We start from the raw sequence: 21,331 nt of genomic DNA, 5'->3' as shown, positions 1-21,331 counted from the left end.
GAGGAAAGTCAGAACTAGGTGTTCAATTAGCTGTAATTGTACTCCACATTGAGGCCTTGCCTTACTGTATTACCTTTTTTCTTTTTTTTTTTGCACGTGTGGGGCTATTTTCCAGTGATTAATATTCATCTGGGCATCGGTCACCAGGGTTAAGACGGGGCTTTCTGCACGCTGTGTTGGTTTACGGTATTGGGTGTCCTGGGTGAAACCATTTTTTTTTTTTTTTTTGCCGCATTGATCATGTTACTTCTAATTTAATGATATAATGTTACAAGCCACGGATTTACACAGTTCCCGGTCTGACTTGGAACAGGGGGCACATGTTTTCCAACCACCGACTTCCTTCGCTTCTTGTTGTTCTTTTGCCGTTATCTACTCTATTATTCTTTTTTTTTTTTTCCTTCATATCTTTTCAAACTTAATTGTTTAAAGGAGAGAGTTGGTCTCCATCACGTCCTTATAAAGACATGAATACGGTTTGACATTGAGTTGTCCCCCTGCGTTGACCCGGGCCTTTTTGGGTCAGCGAAAGCAACATCTAATTCATGTTTGGCTGCACACTGCTGTTTTATTGTTTGCTTAAAGGCTTTGATGTGGAGTTCCACTAATGGGAAGCTGTTGTGTTTATGAGTCCCAAGCTTTTTAAAGTATGCAATAAAGTGTGTGACTGTGGGAGAGGGTGTGTGCGTGTGTGTGTTTATATTTGGTGGGAGAGACGTGCCAACCTGCTAAAGGACGCGCAGCCCCTCTCACGTGCCACTCTGCAGGATGACACACTCAGGACACATCAAGGATATTATTCTGACAAAAACAAGCTGTGTGCTCAAGTCCAAAATAGCTCTATAGTATTAGAACTGATATTTATGAAACTCTACAGTAAAACTGTCACTGGAAAAGCACACGCTAGGGCAGCCTGGTGGTTTTTTTCCCCTTACATTCACATTTTTATGTATTCCTAGTTTCCCTTAAGAGAATATTCCAGTCTTGAACTAAAGTTGGAGTAAAGATGCCTTTATAAAGCCTGTAGTTGTTCATTTACTTGTTCACCTGTTTAGGCAATGCAAAGAAAATGTAAACTGGAAGGAGCCACACTTTCTGTTACTGGGTCACTGCAGAGTTCATGGAACATCATCGAGAACAACAATGTGATGTTTTCTTTTATTCTTCATTCTAGTGTTTACTTACTGTATTGTCCCTTAATGTTTCAATCTGAAACTCAAATACATTAATGCCTGGCCCTTGGTTTCTGTGTCACAAATGGTCTCTGCCAATTTTTGCATACTTTGTCCTCAGTGTTGGCTTTAAAAAGCAAACGCTGCCCCATCCACCACATGTAAAGCTAATAGATAGCAAGAGACCATTGAATGCTGTTGGCTTACAACTATGCTAAGAGCCCTATCTTTAGAAATACTAGAACGTGTGCTTAACGCCCGTACAGTTAGGAATTGGTCCAGGCACCAGTCTGATATTTCTCCTTCACATGTGTCGACAGGTATCATTTGTTTACAGTGTGACACCAATTTCTCTGTCATGCTCTGGGGCTCAAAAGGAGACACTTTTTGACCAATGAGAGCCTTCCTTTATTCACACTGACCAGCCAATCAAAGGGCAGTGATTTAAAACAACTTACATGTTCATTTTGTTAGCTTGTTGTTTTATGAAATAAGGAAAACACATTTTATTTGTGTTTGTTTTTACCTCATAACCAGTTATTTGTTGTTCTGTTCTTGTGTCAAATTGTTGATTAATATAATGCTTTCCTTTAGGAGTCAGAATTGTATCTTTCACCCTGACATTGAAGTGATTTTAGGGATTAAGAAGAGACCGTCCTATTCCAACTGTGCTGAAGTTCCAGGAAACCAAAAAGTATGGGATAGTGAGTCCCTTCTGACCTCGTCCAGCTGCAGCTTAGAGGCCCAGCCAAGATAAACATAAAATCCGTCCGGTCAAGACATGTATGAGTGTTGGAAACATAAAAACAACCCAGCGAAGCAGGGCTCAGTGTCTCGTAGCAAAGCTAACATTGCTGGACTTTTTGGTTTGTTAGCTTTTGTTTTTCATATTCAACATTGTGGTTTCAAGCTTTTCCCAAAAGTAATTCTGTGCCAAACCAAAGCTGATAAACTGCAGCTTGTTTCTGGTCTGCAGCCAACATGGGCTCTGATTAATGATGCTGTGCTCTTTTCTGAGTGTGTGTGTGTGACTGCAAAAAAAAAAAAAAAGTGCCAACGGATAAATCCTGGACACATGACATCTCCATCCCCATTTCCTCCACAGTTGTAGGGCTTTACAGCTTTAAAAGCAAATCTTTAGCTGTAAAGACTTTACGGTCCACAACTCGCCGTCCAATCATCAGTTCTGGCTGCTGTTGCATACTGGGAGAAAAACAGAGAGGCGATATAAAGCACATGTCTTCCATTGACACTCCTCTTTGAACATATCCACATCTTATATAAATGTTCTTTAAACCAACAGGAGCCATTTTGGGGCCCAAGGAAAGTCATGAAGCTGTAAACGTTGCCTTCATTAGCAAGAACGAAAATATATAAAATGTTATTGTTGTCCCTAATATTTAGATCTGCTTCTACAGAACTAAATATTAGGTCTGTATATGCATGATCTCACGGACATAACGAAATTAAACATAGCAATATCAATCCCCTTTTGCAATATTACACATGTTCCTCTAATTTCAGCTGTAGTTAAGGCTGCGTTCACACCAGTCCAGTTTGGTCTGCTGTAATCAAAATCCAGTTTGTTTGACTGGAAAGTCCGGTTTGCATGGGGAGGTGTGAATGCGTCATCAAACTCTGCTGTCCAAAACAGTAAACTCTGGTCCATTTAAAAGCCTAAATCTCTCTTCGGTTAACTCTGGTGCAGTTCGAACACATACGTGGATGCCAAGCGGACCTGAGCAGGACATTGTGCAGGGCATTGTGGGTAGACGCAACCCAAACAAGCATGTGTGTCAAGCGCCAGTGAGAGAAATGTCTTGTGGTTTTTTCGCCAAATATAAATCCTACAATTGCTAAAAATGTGATGCTACTCCATTATTGTTTACATTTTCTAAAGAAGAAAGTTGCGCTCAGTGTCTTTTTCAGAAGTTTTTGTGTTGTCTCCATTAGTGGTTCTTGGTGCAGCGCCTTCATAGGTGAGGGGTGGCGCTGCACACCATGCAGAGTGAAAATGTAACAAATGTTGCTGTTTTGTCTACGGAACTATTAGGAGTGGAAAACAGCTTAGGTAAAAACACACTTTGGCCTTGTGTTAATGGTAAAAAAAAACAAAAAAACTTCCTGTTACCTTACAATAAATTTGACTGTGTTACTCTGTCACATACAAAAGATATATTTTTTGTACTTCAATCTCAGTGAAGATACTTGTACTCATTTCAGTCTGCTCATCTTCCCTCTATTTTTTAATCTTTTATACTTTGCTTTTATTGCTTCATTATCAGGCACAAAAGATTTTTTTTCTTCATTTATCAATACAAAAGGCAAGTGAATAGAAACCCCCACATTGTAACACTAAAATGTCTTTGCATATGCGACAAAGACATGTTGCCGACACATGACCACCAGATACCGCCATAGTACCTCGGTGTCTGCACCCCGTTGCCAGAGGATTGTTTCCTTCCCCGTGTAATCCCCGTGTTTATTTGTCTGGTACATTTGGCATGTTGCTGGCTTTCCTTATAAATAGCCTCTCCTCGGCCTGAATTGTCAACAGCAGGTGGTATTTTTAGTGAAGGGAGGATTAGGTGTTTAGTGACCCATGGGGATTTGGTTAGCAGGTTTATCTGGCTTGATGTGACTTGAGATGATCGGTCTGGAAATGACCCCGCAAACATCCACGTAGGTAAGATCAGCCTTTTTCCACTGCAGGCATGCCAGGGACGGGGACAGCGACGGTATGTCGTGCTGCTCCGTGTCCCAGTGGGTTCGTGAAGCGCAGTGTTTCTCCTCTATTGGCATGTGATTTCTATGTGTGGACTCCTCTGGGTTCTGGGTTCTGTGCATGCAGATACTTATTTCCTGTTGGCCTTCATGTAAATCCTCACAGGTAAAATTCAATCTCATGTCACCTCATTTGGCTTCGTTCCTTCTTTCAGATCCCAGTTTAAAGATACATCCAGGACTTGGCTCATATTTATTGGTGTAGCATTTGGGACACGCACTTCATACATGAGAGGTTAAAGTTAGTTTGTAGGACAAACCATTATAGCAGTAGGGCTTATCATACTTTAGATTAATTTGCGCTTCATACTCTCTGCCAGTCTCTCCATGTCTTTCACCTGTTTTACTTCTGTAATCACTCACCACTTCTATATTAGCTTTCTGCACGTCTAAAGTCACTGACCTCACAAGGACAAAAAGCTGACTTCACCCGTCCTTCCTCCCCACTGGCCTGTTGTTCTACTCTCTGATCAGCCCTGTGATTCAGACAGAGGTCATTCATTTTTGCTGATTAATTGCTATTGATAGGATGTTGCAGAAATAGAAATTGGTAGAGATGCTTGCAGATTGTTGAGCAGCTTTGGCTGTGTCTACCTGGGAAGCTCGGTGCAACATTGTCCACAACAACGTGAGATACATTTTTCTATTTAGATGCAAGTATTCCAGGTGTTAAAATGGCTGAGAGTGTGTACATCTGTGGGAAGGCTCAAAAACTGCTGTTTGCAAATATTCTCCATTGACTTGCAGCTGTAATTGCAGTTCACGGTCGTTGCACATTAGTGAATGTTCTAGTTAATGTTTCCTTTGACGGTGAATTTGCACAAACTGAAATTAGGAGAACAAATTTGCTTAATTAATATTACTCATTGAAACGTAATTACACTTTTTGCACATTTTAACAAAACCATGGGAATATTTACAACCATCATTAACTTGCTCACAGTTATCAGCCTCACCTGTACGCGCCTCCACAACTGCTTTATTTGTAGTGTTAGAATAACATATCGGTTTTGTTCTTTAAATCACACTATAAATAAATATGAATAACGTCAGATGAACGGGGTTTTTTTAACTTGACTAAGTCCTAAGTTGTGATCTTCATGTGACTGCTTTGAAGTCCTCTTACACCCACAGGAATTATAAACTAAAAGACCTCAGTGAGTTATTTTGCCAACAGTTGAACAGGAGCGATGCATAAAGTTGTCCCAGAGTCGTTGAGATGATCGGTCCCAAGCGTTCATAGATTTTCAGATGATTTTTGCTGTATGGAGGCCAAAGCAGTTGCTCCAGCCTTGATTATTATTCACCTTCTCAGGGACAAACTCGCATCAGAACGTTGTTTTTCTCCCTTCATGTTCTGTTGTAAGTGATTTGCTTGCTGATTAAAGCTTCAACATCGGTTTCTCTTAACCTGTCCATGGGTAAGGTGATGTCAAGACACTTTTCTCTTTGACCTCAAATGAGTCGTAACTGTCTTCTGCTGCGGTTGCCTGAACCTCCAGCATGATTCGTTTTCAAAACCGCACTCCGTGTGCGTTCATTGTGGGACAGATTCAAATCTGGCCTGTTGGTTCTGATCTTATCGAGAAATGTTGTCTAGGTGCTCGGATGTTTTGTGGTGTGCTGACTGCATTCCAGCCTCCTGCCACCTGCATGTCTGCGGTGTTTTCTTATGCGGCTGCCACATACTTACAAAAGCTCAGCTGCTTCAGGAAGTGTCCCGTTCCTTACAAGGTCACAGAAATGATTTTCCTGACAATGTTCTCAAAGTAGACACTTTAATTAACAGAAATAACTTGCACTACATTGGGTTTTTGCAACACTTATAAAAGTACCCTGTTCAATAAAGCTGGAAAAATACTTTTTATTTTTTTTTATGTTGTAAATTGCAACAAAGCTAACCTAACTTATTCTCTACTGCTGATACTCAACTTAACTGGTTTGGTTGAACTAATTTTAATAGTTCAAATTTAATAATGAGTTCACTAATTCGTCTTTGAAGGATATAACGCGTGTTTTGACTCAGCACTTGGACGTTTGTACGCAGATCTGACACAAAGTACTTGTTCCCATGACAAGATTTATGTTCACTTAAGTTTCTTTCCCTGTTGAACTGAATTCCAGACAGGCTGGTTATTCTCACTGACGCGCCTATTAAAAATAGTTAGCTTCCTCACAGGCTTTAAAGGAATTTGGAAAAACCTGTGCCAAACAAAACATGCTGTGTATAGAAATTATTATTATTATGAAGTTTATTTGATAGGGACATACACACATCGACATAGACAATCTGAATAAAACAGCATTCCCATGTATGCATCATGGTGCAATAGCAACAGCTAATTCGCAGCACTTGTCCCTATATGGGCTTTTGAAACGTAACTCTAAAAATTGAAGTCATAATCATTTAAAATAGTACAACATAATGTATATACAAACAGAGAAATGTTTCTGGAAATCTCATAAATCAAGTGGAACCATTAGCATATACACACGTAGACCAACCTGTTTGTGACGCCACGCCAGCGAATCACTAATTTCAGATGCTAAAGTCATTCAGAAGTATTTTGAATGACATGCTTGTATCTGTTTATATTATGTTTCTTTAAGATATTTTTAGAAAAAAGACCCATAAAACTCTCTAATATGAGTTTTTGAAAACAAAATAAATAGTCAGTGCAGTCCAGACTGCTGCAGGAAATCTCTCTTGCCAACAGCCGTCATGATCTTCAATAACTCTCTGAATAATCTAAATTAATGAGTTATACCAACATTTAATTTCCCTTTGGGATTAATAGAGTACTTTAGAATTTGAGTTTGAGCTATATATTTAAAAAAAAAAATGAACCACCCAGCACTTTATTTGTTCATGTAGATTATTATTATTTATTTTATTTTGCTTTGAGCATTAGTGAAACGAGCTTACTTAAATAGAGAGAGACAATAACCGACCGGCTTGATCTGGCGTTATTTTTTGCCTGCTGATAATCTGTGCCAATAAGTGCTAGGAGGGTTGAAGATGAGGATTATAAGTTTCCCCTCCGGTCAGGACATGAGCCCTAAGCCACCTCGTGTGTCACCACTGCTCACCACATCTCCAGCTCCAGCTTTGGAGGAAGGTTTTAAAACGGCCACAAGGAGTGAGAGTAGCACACCTTTAGAAAAGCATAAAAAGCAAACTTCAGGTTCAAATTTACAACATTTTAATTTCCTCTCGTTACTATGAGAGATTAACAGATAAGAGATTTGTGCATTGGCCTGCAATACATTGAGAAGCGTGTACATGAGGATGATTGACAGCGATAGGGCCTTTCTCCTGGCTCAGATTGGTTGTTTTTGACCAGGAGCGGTGCATTTTTGCCGATCGCTCAGAGAGGAGGTGGAGCAGTTAGATTTTTTCACAGATTATCTGACTCATACCTTGCTGTCCCAACATAGTGACAACTTTAACAAATATATTTAAAAAACAGAATTTTTATAGCAAACTGTAGCAATAACTGTACTGTAGCTTTAATACTGCCCAAACTGTACCAATGACCCTCATATATATCAAAACCTGCCACTCGATCTCAAGAAGGTATATATTTTTAGTGCCATTCGGAGTAACCATGGCGACAGAATCAGTCAAAAACCACATGCATGGATTTTCTGAATCCACTATTTTTGATGATTTGCTGTCACCACAGTTTCAGTTACAAGTATTATTCAGCATTCAGTTTTCAGACATGTAGACGGTATGTTGATACCTTTTAGGGTCTTTCCACTAATGGCCTCTAAGTTTGCCCCAAAGTTTGATGAAAAAATTAGATTTTAGAGTCTAACCGACATCAATTACCCATCAGCTACTGTGGGGAAGCCAGTGGGTTTTTTTTGTTTGTTTGTTTGTTTTCACTGATAAAGGGTTTTTTTTCAACGTCAACAGTGAGTTTTTATGTTTTTAAAATATGCGAGGACCCGATTTTAATAATAAAAATACAATCTGTTCTGGACGATCTTTTTGCTTTACTGGGCATGCTCCTCGTTTTGGTCTTCTTGTACCCGTCCTTCTGGGTAAGCAATGTTGCCTGTCCTGTCAGACTTTAAAAACCCTGCCGTCACAAAAACACGGAAACAGCTGAGTCCAGCCTCGGCTTCCCTTCTGGATTTTATTTCTCTCTCCCTTCCCCCAGACTTCTCTGCCGCTGCCTTTGTTTGCTTTGCCTCTTCGCCTCGCAGGGTTACCACCCAACGACCTGCTTTGGAGGCTCCTGATTGGTGGACTCCTGGTGTCGGGGCGGGCCGAGCGTCAGGCTTGTGCGGGTGTTTACCAGTGGTGAAGAGGCTCTCGGCTGTCAGAAAGCGTTTAGTCCGCAGCGGAGCAGGATACCTCCCTGCTGGTCCCGTCTGCTGGGGCAGCAGCAAAGATCCGCGGCACGACACTCTGAAAAGCGCTCCTCACGTTCTTCTCTGCCTCAAGGGCTGCCTGGGAGAGAGCTGAGAGGAATAAAAATCGGCCGATTTCTCTGCCCCGTTTCCTCTTTTCTTTGTTGTGAACCAGCGGCGTCCCCCGAGAGCCGAGCGGATCATCACAACATCAACCTCTGAGGACACCGTGGCAATATTTCGCAACAATCCGCAACCTCAATGCGACACACAAGGACTTCTGATCAGGAGATCTTCAGCCCGTGAGCGTCCCTGAAAGACAGAGTATCCCCCCCTCCTCCCCCCCAAAAAACGCCCCCTCCACATTCGTGCATGCGTGTGTGAGGAGGCTAATGCCCACCGTAGGGTGGCCAGTGCCAGAGGAGGATGAGTCCGGCTGTGGAGGCTCAGGCCCAGGAGGGCACGGATCCAGAGCAGAAGCAGAAGCAGCAGCAGCAGCAGCAGAACCAGCCGTGCTACATAGAGAAGGGAGTGATGCTTGAGCCCTTTGTGCACCAGGTGGGGGGGCATTGCTGCGTCCTGCGCTTCGGGGAGCAGACCATCTGCAAGCCCCTCATTCCCCGGGAGCATCGGTTCTATAAGACTCTTCCCCCTGCAATGAGGAAGTTCACCCCACAGTACAGAGGTAGTGAGCATTTTTCTAACCTACACTGTCGATTAAACGCAACACTCCTTTCATTTATTTTGGTTTATCTGCTTGACTTTGGATTTTTTTTAAATTATTATTATTATTATTTAATTTAAACGTCTTCTGAGCTGGTGCAGGTCCTGCATGAGAGAAGGATCAGTAGATTGTTGTGAGGCACTTCCTACAACTACAGAAACGTTGTTTTTTAAAAGGCTGCCAAAAATTACTAAGTTTCTCCACAAGAGGGTGCCATAGCTGGCAGCCGGCTGGACACCACTATTCCCCGTCTGTTTATTACTGTTTGTAATAAATTAGGCAAGTCAGGGTGAATAGGTGGGAGCCGTTGTTTGTTGGCAATACAAGAATCCATGAAGCTGCTGGGCGAAAGGCACTGCAAAAGATAATGTTGTAGCTGTTTATGATATAAGCAAAGTTGGGATGTTGTGAAAATACACAAATGTCCCGAGGTTACTGTTCTAGAGATGAGGAACATTTGAGAACTCTGTGAAAATTAGCTCTATTTTTTTTTAATCTGTTTTTACAGGCTCGTCTCAGTATGCGTTTCTGTGTCCTCTGAGTTAATTTTAGGCTCGCAGATGACGAAAACAGCAGACTTTGAGTCATTTATAGCGGCTTCACTCAGTAACGGCCTCCACACTGAGAAGTGTTTCCGTCAGTGACGCCTGGAGCTCACACAGATGCGTTTAGCATTCGGGAAAGTATCAGACTGTTAAGTTTCCAACAGGTTAATCACCGAAAGACCGGACAAGAAAGTGGTCCCAAACATATATTTCTTTCTATTTTATTTATTGTTGAATGTATGTCTTGTTGAAGCAGATCTAAAATGTTTATGTTCTCCCTTTTTTTTTTTTTATTTGCTCCCCCCATCTCAGGTGTTGTGTCAGTCAGCTTTGATGAGGATGAAGAAGGGAATCTATGCCTCATCGCCTACCCCCTGCACAGCGACCTGCCGGCTGACGTCGAGAACAAAGACCCCTCCGCCGATTGTGATCCCAAGAGGAAGATGCTCCACCGCGGCCAAATGGTCGCGTCCGCACAGATTTTGGAAAGCGAAATCTACAGCAAGGACGGCAGAGGCCACCACTTTCGAAAAGGCCAGGACAGGAGGTGAGGCTGGAGCCGACGCCTGCCAAAGTTACCGTGAAACGTCTCCATGTCCGATTAACTTAAAAGTCTATGTTTCGCTCAGGTGGCACTCGCTGCAGGACTACCTGGAGATGGAGCAGCCGCAGCAGGCAGACGTGCTCCACTACAGCCTGGAGCACAGTCACAGTAACGCTGCCCCGCAGCTCGAACACAACCCCTTGATCCTCAAGTGTCAGCAGCAGCATCTGCAACGCATGAAGGAGAACGCCAAGCACCACAACCAGTACAGTATCCTTCAATGCCGCCAGGCTTCCCAGCCTCTAGATTGGATCTGAATGTGCACAGATGGGTACTGGGTGGTGCTGTCCTTTTCTCCTTCGGAGAAGAAATAAAAGCACCCTTCTGAGATCTTTTTTTATTATTATTACAGCGTACAGTGCGTGTTTGTAAATTAACAGCCTGAAGGTTAGTTGTGAGTCTACCTTTGACTTTTTTTTTTGTTGTTTTAATGAAGGATACTATCAAAGACAAAGCTGTTCATTATTTTCTTGTGTGAGTGTATGGAAATTGGCAGTCAGACTTAGCAAGTTGTGCAGGAGGCGCCGTCAAAAACCCACTGCCGGTTCCAAGATGCCCTCAGTTTCTCCTTGAGCACCCCACCCACGAAAACGTCTGTGTGCACCACTGCGTTTACCCGTAGCCTCGGCTTGTACCTGAACCCTGCTATTCAGTACTCTGCTATTAGTTTCCTAGCAGAACGGATGTGTTACACAATCACTATCATCGGTTACTTGATAACATCATGATCTGATGTTCTGGTTATAATGTTGCGATGAATCGGAAACCTTTGGTCTTTTTTATTATCAAGCCGTATAGCGAGGGTGCAAGTTTCTTTTTATTCAGGCATTACGTTCTCTACAGCTACATCTTCCTTAACCCGATGTCTCAGAGTTCATCCTGCTGGAGAACCTGACCTGGCGGTACACGATACCGTGCGTGTTGGACCTGAAGATGGGAACGCGGCAGCACGGAGACGACACCCCTGAGGAGAAGAAGGCAATACGCATCCGCAGATGCCAGCAGAGCACATCGGCCGCCTTAGGGGTCCGCCTCAGTGGCATGCAGGTGTGAAGAGTCATACTTGTTCTTGTTTTTTGTTTTTGCTGTTAAAACATGACATCACTACTTCATTTATTCTTTTTTATTTTATTTTTTGCCTGCCACCAGGGCCAAAGGACTTACAGGGGGAGGACTCACTTAGCATGTGGTGTTTTTATCAAAAATATTTTTATTTATATTATTTAAGCTACACTCAAATATTTGAAAATTATCATATTTCTTAGACCAGCAAAAAAAAGAAGTTTTAAACCAATTTGGACCCTTCAAATGTTCTGTAATTTAATCGATCAAAAGATATTATTTTCTGGGAGTAAGGCACCAAAAACTTGCTCTAGCCCAGGGGTTCTTATTCTTCTAAGTCTGGCCCTGCCTGCAAATAATATCTATTTGCAAGGCATATTCACAGAAAAAAAAAAAGTTAAAATTTTTTTTTTTTTTTTTATCTTTCACTATCTGCAGGTGTACCACTCTGACTCTGGCCAGTTCATGTTCATGAGCAAGTTCCACGGCCACAAGCTGACCGTGGCAGAATTCAAAGAGGCTCTGTTCAAGTTCTTCCACAGCGGCCGGCGTCTGAGGCGGGAATTGCTCTCGCCGGTGCTGAGCCGACTCAGGGAGATGCAGGCCGCCCTGGAGTCCTGCGAGTCGTACCGCTTCTATTCCAGCTCCCTGCTCATCATCTACGACGGGCTGCAGCGCAGGACACACTTCTCCAGCACCAAAGACGGGCTCTCTGAAGGCGAGGAGGAGGACGACAAGGAGGAGGAGGACGAGGAAGAGGTACAAGCTGAGCCTAAAATGGACGAGGACGAGGACGAGGAGGAGAGCGAAACAGAGGGCGCGTCCGGCTTTCCTCACAGCCCGGCGCCGTCTAGCGACGGCAGCGGCGGGAGCTCCAGCATCAGCCAGTCCAGCTCGGACCTCCGCAGCCCTGCGGTGGATGTGAGAATGATTGACTTTGCTCACACCACCTGCAGACATTACCGCGAGGACAGCGTGGTTCACGAGGGCAAGGACAGCGGCTACATTTTCGGCATTCAGAACCTGATCACCATCATCTCTGAGCTGGAGAATCACAGCACAGACTGAGCAGTGAGACGAAAAACACATTCAGGCTCCAAGCCGCGGACTCAGAGCCTCGGTCCCAGGAGAGGACTGCTGTAGCCGTTCCTTTACCTCCTCCTGTTTTCACCTTTGGTGCTTCTTTTTTCTTTTTTTTTTTTGGTGTTACCATTGGGACTGATAGTCAACCAAGAGTAACAGCAAAGAACCGTCTTTGTGAACGTCCCATTTTAACCACAGTAACCAATAAAAAGAAGGGGGACGGCCATGGATACAAAGCCATTGAAACGTCCAAGATCAGCAGGTGTTCTCGTGTCAGATTTCCAAAGAAAGTGTCATTTTGCACACACACACGTGGACATGCTCTAAAAAGGGAGTGTGTGTTCGAACCGAAACAGGGAGAAGCAGAGGACGGAAAGTGTGAGGAGAGAAGCAGCTTTGGTTCTTCTTCTACATGTTCATCCTGCCGTCGTCGTCTCCTAAAGCGAAACAAATCTCAGAGTTCATAGAGAGATATTTATTTATTTCAGTCATTTTGTAAAGTAAACTAAAAATGTCAACAAGAAAAAAAAAGAATATGTATGGAGGCTAGTACATTCCGTATTATTAATGTTAAAATAATGATATTGATTAATATTGTTATTTGACATGGTTGGATACCTCTCCCTTGTTTGTTTGTTTGTTTTTTCCCGTGTTGTCCACGATTTGTTGGAGGCGAATTAAAACCGTTGTGGTAGCAGCATGTCTTCTGTTGTTTGTTAAGCATGTAAGGGAACAAATGATTCAGTAGATTTGAATGCAGCAATCAAATTTTATGCAAACCTTCTCCTAGTGTGAGGTTGTAGAAACCAGAGTGAGTTAATGATGTCAGATTCATTCGTGCCTCACATGCTAAGAGATTCACGAAGGTTCAAACACACTCGTCATCTATGAATATCACTTTCACTTTGGGCTTTTTGTTGATCTGATCTTTAAACAGGTTGGTGTGATTATGCGACAAAATAATATGATATTATGTTACGTCCTCATCAAAGAAATACCTCGAGCGATGCTCTGAATCTTTCATGTTCCTCCAGACTAGCAGCAGCATTTAGCAAACATCTGGTGGAACTGCATCTGCTGAGCTTATCATCAGAACTGCTTCTCAGTCCAACGCTCCTAACGGCGGCAGCACTTTATTTGAAGGGGTGTGCATAAGACTGACACTTCATATTTATTTTATAAATATGACATAACACCTGTCATGAACATGGAGTCTTTATGAATGTTTCCAACTGTTGCCAGGAAGTGTCATTTGGTAAATAACGACACTTTTAGTGCAAAGTTTTTACCAGTGTTTACCAAATAATACAAAGTTGGCACTTTAAATGCGACTTTTAAAGCAACATTGCGTTAAAAGTGTCATTATTTACCGAATTACACTTCACAGTAACAGTCATAAACATTCATAAAGACTCCTTCATGTTCATAACAGATGTTATGTCATGTTTATGACAGTGTCACGACAGTCTAATGCACACTCCTTCAAATTAAGTGTTACCAGATCGGCTGGAAATGGCATAATGAGAAGCATTGTTGTGGTGTGCTGTGAACGTGGAGCGTCAGAAAAAGTAGAAGCTTCTTAAAGAGACGGAGGTTAATTTCGAGGCGTTAAGTTACAAAGTCAAATTTCTCCTTGGTTATGTTTGATAAATATATAGCATTTTTTTCTAAGAACTGAAGGTAACATATAGTTACTTTACTGTGCTACAAAATGCCACCATGTGCCTGAAAAGTGCATTACACTGGCTCTTTAATAATTTCTTATAACAAGAATTGACATTTATTGTGAATTTTTTCTAATTCATTCAGTTCAAATATAATAACACAGGCCCCAAATATTTGCATACAAAAAAACAAACCAATAGTGTTTGGGTAAATGTCCCAAGGTGCAGAGAAAAACGTGACGTTTTTGATCAAAAATGTTTCTGGCAAAACTCTGGCTGGAAATAGGACTTGCTCCAGAAACCATTTTTGTTGTGTTTGTTTGGGATCTCTGCTCCTGTTGGAGCATCAGTGGACCCAAACTGTTGTAATTTTACTCATCGGACCCAAACTGATGTAATTTTATGTAGTAAAATAAAATAAAATGCAATTTTATAACAAAAAATGTCATAATATAGTTCATGAAATTTTTTGTCATGAACCAGGAGATGCTGGAACAATGATGTCACTTTCTACATCGGACTCAGTTTGACATCACCATGTAAGGAGACTGGTTCTTACTCCAAATTTGATACCTTCTTCAAGCTTGCAGCTTCGCATGTGCACGAGGCACAAAAGTTTAGCTGCTTGGCAATAATAATAGGATTGTTTTGTTTTGTTTTTACATATGTCTAAGGCATTTATCTCCTCAGCCATTAGGAGATTTTACTGCAGACAGAAGCTGTGGATTGTTCCAGCAAGAGGCTGGTGACGACGTTCCCTCCCCATCCGCCTCAACCTGCCTCAGCCAGTCTCAGTCATCACCAGCCGGTCTGAGGCAGACGGCGACACGAAGGCGACTCATCTGCACTGGGAGTCAAAGGCGCATCAGTTGTCTGCGTGGAAAATAAATAAATAAATAAACCAGCTCATAAGCAGATGAGGGCTTGTGTCAACAGAGTGCAGAGGCCATTAGGGCGCTGAGAAACGTTCCACACTGCTGGTACAGATCCACCAGAGTCACAGGGAACAACTTGCCCTGAGCGTGTGGCAGATCTACAATCTACAATACAATTTTTATGAATGAGTTACAACAACATTTACATTCCCTTTGGGATCAATAAAGACATTTTTTTTAAAGTTTAATTGAATGATATTTCATTTAGTCAGTGAGGAAAGAAATGCAGTAAATGTTTCTTACACAAATCATTGAGGTCCTGCTAACAATTCATTTCAAATAAATATAACTGAACCATTTTTGTAGTGTATGCTTGGCTTTTTAAGATGGTCTAAGGACATTCAATTAGTAAATATGCAAAACAGAAACCCAGTTCTGTTCCCCACTCTTAAAAAATGGGGGAAGACAAGAGAATATGTCCAAATGTGTTTTTTTTTTCTCATTAGAAAATGACCTAAAGAAAATGCACTTGTAGGTATTTACAGTTTCAGAATAATGGCTAAAATGTTCATAACATCTTGAACTTAAAGACCAAGAAGACTGGATAAGGATGCAAGTTAATTTTATACATCATATAATGTGTTCCAATTAGTCAGAAAATAGCATTACTATGTTATTTTATTAAGCATTTGTTATGTTGGTACATTTTGACATGTCAAGCCTCGGAAGTGAGTGTGTGTGAATGAGTGAATAAGGAACATATTATGAAGTATTTCTAGTCTTATATTTTTCCATTTTCTGTAATTATCCAGTCAGATAACTGTAATACAGCATTGTGCTTCACTGGTGAGGCACGTTTGGTTTGTTGAGATGCTGTGATCCCTTCGGCTGTAGTGGGTCAAGCCCTTTGTGAGTGACGCAACAGACGCAGTGATCTTTAAGAGTCTGGGTCAGGGCAGCAAAGGAAGAGCACCAAGGAGTCCTTGATCGGATATCGCTTTTGATACATTTTATTTTTGACATGAAATGTTTAAAAAGTACATATATAAAACAGGAAACCTAATTTAAGTGACAAGATTTCAAATCTGTATTCAACTGTAAAAAAAAGAAAGAAAAAGTGTGCAGATTTGGTAGAAAAATGGCTTCGCTGCACCCTTTTGAAGTCTCTCGTGTTTCATCACATTACAGCTAAAGCGCAAAGTAGTGCATGACTGTGGAGTGGAAGGAAAAGTTTTTTCACATGTTGTTGCAAATTAAAACAGGAAGACTGCCCTCGTAACGCCAGTCGCTCAGTAAAGTTTTCTGAGAAAAGCTCCCAGGCCTGCTCAGAACAGGCTGTATTTATACCGCCATTAAATCTAATTGACCTAATCTAGTTTGACTCCTGGGGACATTTGACTCCACTGGATTTTACTCAGGGGTGTAAGAATGAGAAAGGGTTCGAAATCTCAATGCACGCCACATTTTTCACACCTACATTTGTAGGGAAAAAAAAAAATCTAAATTATGCACGACTTTTGTGTGAAATCTTAAGAAAATGCAACGAGTGGTTGCAACAAGACAAACGAATTCTTGGCAAAACACTGTGTCCAGTTGATGCTTAAGTGTTGCGCTTTGATAGAACAAACAGATGAGAGGATGGGGAGGTGGCAGATAAGCCCATCCCTCGCCACGCTGCTGGTAGGAGTGGGGGGAGGGAGGGAGGGAGAGCGTAAGCAGTGTTGCGTAACAGCCTCGGGGTCAGTGGGCTGCCAGCTCAGTGATCCCATTCTGTCACCGCTCCATGTGCCGCATCCATCCAGGCCTGCGCTCCGCACCTCTAATAAGCTTCATCGCCTTTAAAAGAAAGAAAAATAAATTGATAACAACGCATTTCTTGAATTATTCCGAATCACATGTGAGCCCGTGCATCACTACAGTGGAGTTTGCCACCACAAGTGGAGCTCTTGCATAACCGCGGCGGGTAAAGTCACTATGGCAACAGCAGCCGAGTTTAAAAGGGTGTCAAATTGTTTCTTTTCTTTTCGGTCCCTGTAGTCGCATCCTCGTTCTTGAAATCGTCTCACCGTCTGCCCTCATCCTTCATCCATTAAATTCGCTGACTTCTCTGCAGTGGAATCGAGTCAAACGGCTGCGTGCAGTGAGCTGCCAAGTAAAAGTGTTCTTGGGTTTGTTGCTAACGCAAAATGAAATCCTACTAAAATGCTGTGCAGGTCGATTGCTGAAGCTTTCTCCTGAGTGTCAAAGTAGCACGGAAAGAATAGAAAACTTGTGTAAAGTTCTGCAGTCTTTAGAAAACACACTGCAGTTCAGGAACTCGCCCTGGCCGACGGCCGTTCGCTGCAGGATCCGTCCTTGACCTTTTACGGACATCTGAGCCAGCACGCAATGTTGGGGAAAACACTGAGGTTTCTATATTTATTCCTCTGTGTTTGCGTTCTAGGAAACTACTCTGGTCAAGTGTTTGCGCCTCTTCCGTATATAAACTCTGTAGATAATTTGCTCAGTCAGTGTCCATTTGCGTTAAATCTTGTTGAATACTCAAACAAACCGTCCGTACGCGCTCTTTGTGTCCCGACTGTTTTTTCACGCACGCTAACCGGTGAGTTTTCCGTGTGATCGCTCTGTTGCCTTTACGTATTTACCGCATCGCTCCAGAGACCTGGGAGAATGAAGCGACCTGAATGCAGCAAGCAAACCTCAACTCTACATAAAATATCGTTGAATCTCATTCTGGCTGCACTATCCTGTCTGCCCTGACGACGATTCACTCATCTCTGCATGCTGGACGCATGAAAATCAAGGTGAAACTGTTAGCTTGACATTTTTTTATTATTATTATTATTAATTTGACTAATGAAATCATTTAGGGTCGCACATAAAGCATTGCAGTTTTATTACAGGGTGATCAGTTGAATCTTAATTATAAAAACAATAAATAAATGAGACAAAATGGGGGAGAGTACGCAACAAAACACACCGACTTCCACATCCTTGATCCCGATGCGTGTGCACCATTCGGAAAGGGGGCACATCAAAAGCAACCTACAAACTTTGGAGGCATGGCTGGACTTATTTTCCACAATCATGAACAATATTTAAAACTAAAAACATAAATATGTGATTAAGAGGTGTTATGATTGTGGGGATTAATCTTCTGACCTGTGTGTCAAATGGTCCATGATCTGATTAGAGTTCAGCTATTGGTGAGAAATGTGTCGTCTCATATTTGATACATTTTAGGGACCATTTTCCCAACACATAATGTGTCGATTATTCATATCCTACAAAATTAAAACCAATCAAAACATGAGCAATGCAAAGATTGTGGAAATGAATCGTACTGGAGCAAAATACAGTGTTTACAGCATGATGTCAATCACATAAATAGTTACCCGTTACCATCCTTTAACCATTCAGTTCTCGTCTCCTTCCTCCTGTTTACACCGGTAGCTTTTACGTGCAGTAGGATTTACCCGTCCCATTCAATCAAACTGGCCTTCCAAAAGAGCGTGACGTGTCAACACAGCAGGGCTCAGGGCTCATGTTCTGTGGCTGATTAAATAGCCACAGAACATCCAGAAACCAACATTAGAAGCAGGAGAGGAAAGTCAAACTGAAGCCAAGATGTTATTAGGGTGTTACGTAACTTGGTGCAAAGAGCGCTGTCCGCCAGGCGTCTGGGGCACGCAGCGTCCGGGGCACGCAGCCAGGCCGCAGGCTCCCACCGTGCATCGCTCCACCCTGTCAGAACTATTTACACCGACCTCTTGATTATTGTAATGAACCATCACAGGCATAAATTAACTCCAGACGAACTCTTTACTCACAACTGAAGGTGAAATTAAAAATAAAAAAAAAACAAAAAGACCGTCTGCTCTCTCAGATTATGTTTCGTGTGGCTTTTTTTGTTGCAGTGCCATGTTGCGAATGGATTAATTGAGGATTACATGAGGTTTTGGATTTAATTTTTTTTTTAAAAGTCTACACACAATGAACACAAAAAGGCATTTGGATCTCTCTAGTCATAACCGGCTGCCAAAATATCCACAGCCTGATGGCGTTTCAGGATCAGACAGGAAGTGTTACTTCATTTCCTTTTCTATTCCAATTAACCTTTTGATTCCTTTTACTCATGGGTCAGGAGTCTTTAGAAACTCCTTTTAGTCTGATGAATCTCCTTTAAAACTACTTTCAGCTCCTGTCAGGCTAGTTTTCTTGATGTCCGTCCATGATCTGCTGAGAACGCTGCCCAGATGACCCTCAGGGTGAACTGTGCTGTTTTCGTTCACTCATTCCTATAAATAAATAAGACAAAGTATGACTCATCTATGTGTTAGTATCACCATTATCATCATCATCATCACAGCACATCTTCCTCGCATGTTAGCCTCACCCCCTCAGGCACGCTGCACTTCTGTGTCACTCTGCACTACATCACTAGGTGGAGGCATATGTGTCTGGTGATGTGTGTAATTTATTGTAGAAATGAGGCCAGATCCAATGTAATGATTTTATGACAGCAGTAGTATGTGTGTGTGTGATAAGTGTGTACGTCAAGCAACAATTTGTAAAGCTGACTGCTGTTAGGTAGATGTTTAAAAATAGGGTCTGTTTTTTGGGGGTTTCAGTAAAAGTCTTCCTTGGTGAGATTAATAATTTCCTTCCATTGAGTCATTTGACAGAAAAGCCACTTAAAAGTACAATTTTACACTCATCCAGACTTTTGAAATTTGCTAAACATAATCAATAATCAATGGCTGCCTGGATGACAAAGGATGTTTGGTCCAGATTTTCTCTCACATCTGCTGTTTTAGTAAACCTGGCTGGTAGGCCTGGTTTAATAAAGTTGGATGTTGGACCAGAGTGTTTGCTCAGCTTGAGCCACAGATCCATCAGACATGTTCTCCATGCGCCACATCAGATCAATGCCACATCTGAGCTACTGAACAACAGCTCAGTTTGCTTTCTGCTCACTTTATTTTACTAAATAATGAAAAGACAAAAACAGAGCACAAGTTATTTGAAGGACAGTGCTGACCAATGACCCACAGCACTTGTTGGTCCGTCTCTTCAGATGGCCCCGACAGCTTGTTAGCTTTGGTGCACCCTCGCCCGAGGTACAGTCTGTGCTCTTATCTTGTTAGCGTACTTGTTACTTATAAATGTAAACAGTGTTCTGCATTTGTTTTTTCATTGCTCACAGTTCCATGTGTTACATAAACCAAATATTAAGGACACACAGGACATCTGCAAGGACACGCAGGTCCACCTGCAGGGAGGAGGCAGGTTATTAGAAAGCCACATCGCTCTCACTTTTTTATTTGTCTATCTTTCATTTTTGTTTTGTTTTGTTTTTTTGTTTGTTTTGGGGGTGGGGGTTTAAAAAAAAAGCTTCATTTGCACGTAAAAAAATTCTTCAATAAAATGTTAAATCATTGCTGTTTCATTTGTAATTTAGCGTTCAGTTCATTAAGAAACAAGGTGAATTTGATGTTTAATTCAGAGTTCCACAGAATTCCTGCACAGCCGACAGTCAAGACTTTATTGAATTCAAGCCACAATATGGCAAACTATTCACAGTACAGAGCCGAGACTGGAGGGTTTCTTTGTGATGTTTGCTTGTCCTCACCTCTGTGTTAGCTCACAGCTCTTTGGTCATTATGTAACCACACGAACAAATATCTCTTTATCTAAATCAAGAGGAATGGCCTTCAGACCACTCTTCACTCTCTCTCTGTGTGCGTGTGTGTGTATGTAGGTGTGTGTGTGTGTGTGTGTGTGCGTGCGTGTGTTTGTTCTACTGCATTACTATAGTCCGGGCCATAGGGAAAGCATTACAAGCTTAGTTAATAACCTGCTCAGCAATCATGAATTCAACATATACTAGAAAGGGTTAATCCTTCCTTATAAATCAAGTCTCCACTCACAGTAAGTTATGAATTCAGATTTTAATTATGCTCTTTACAAGGCAAAAAATTTAATTAATAAATGATAACATTTCTGAAGAAATTTAAAAGGGGAATGCCAAAGTGTGCATATTTGTCAAACCCAAACCACACCTTCTGATTTAAAAAAATGCCAAATTTAGCTAAAATGTAGTCAATAGCATGTGGGGTATCACTAGCATGTTGACTAACATACATTTAATCCATTTAGTACATAAAGTTTAGTTTTTATAGCAAAATAAACTCAAATGCTAATGTTACCTCAACTGCTACCTTTTTATATTGTTAATAATTAGCATTTTGACTAACATTTACTTCATTCAGTAAGCAAACATTGGTGTGTAAGCTAAAAATAGGTAAATTGCTAATGTTAGCTTAAATGCCAACAGTTATATGTGGGCTATTACTATCGGGGGCGCGGTAAAGGGGTGAAAAGTGATGACGATTCTAGGGGAACTGACCAGCAGGGGGCCCTCCACAATTTAATTATTTATATTTTGTCCATAGA

General features: G+C 41.7%; 1 protein-coding gene across 1 annotated transcript; it reads left to right on the top strand.

Annotated features, from left to right (window-relative positions):
- Window positions 1-5,300: 5,300 nt before the first annotated feature.
- On the top strand, window positions 5,301-13,033 carry LOC103465070 (inositol hexakisphosphate kinase 2-like). Its single transcript, XM_008409616.2, has 5 exons — window positions 5,301-9,003; window positions 9,900-10,134; window positions 10,217-10,401; window positions 11,063-11,238; window positions 11,692-13,033. The coding sequence occupies exons 1-5, from the start codon at window positions 8,745-8,747 to the stop codon at window positions 12,319-12,321; spliced, it is 1,485 nt and encodes a 494-aa protein (XP_008407838.1). The 5' UTR covers window positions 5,301-8,744; the 3' UTR covers window positions 12,322-13,033.
- The last annotated feature ends 8,298 nt before the right edge of the window (window positions 13,034-21,331 follow it).

This window comes from Poecilia reticulata, linkage group LG5 (genome assembly GCF_000633615.1).
Source record: "Poecilia reticulata strain Guanapo linkage group LG5, Guppy_female_1.0+MT, whole genome shotgun sequence".
NCBI lineage: Eukaryota > Metazoa > Chordata > Actinopteri > Cyprinodontiformes > Poeciliidae > Poecilia > Poecilia reticulata.
The sequence above is the reverse complement of the archived record's forward strand: the minus strand, read 5'-3'. Positions and strand labels throughout refer to the sequence as shown.

What these genes read in the sequence shown, in the direction of transcription:
- LOC103465070 (XM_008409616.2), top strand. Translation starts at nt 8,745, where the DNA reads ATGAGTCCGGCTGTGGAGGCTCAGGCCCAGGAGGGCACGGATCCAGAG. An exon ending in GTTCACCCCACAGTACAGAG is followed by an intron (nt 9,004 to 9,899) that starts GTAGTGAGCATT and finishes CCCCCATCTCAG; the next exon opens with GTGTTGTGTCAGTCAGCTTT. An exon ending in CAAGCACCACAACCAGTACA is followed by an intron (nt 10,402 to 11,062) that starts GTATCCTTCAAT and finishes CCGATGTCTCAG; the next exon opens with AGTTCATCCTGCTGGAGAAC.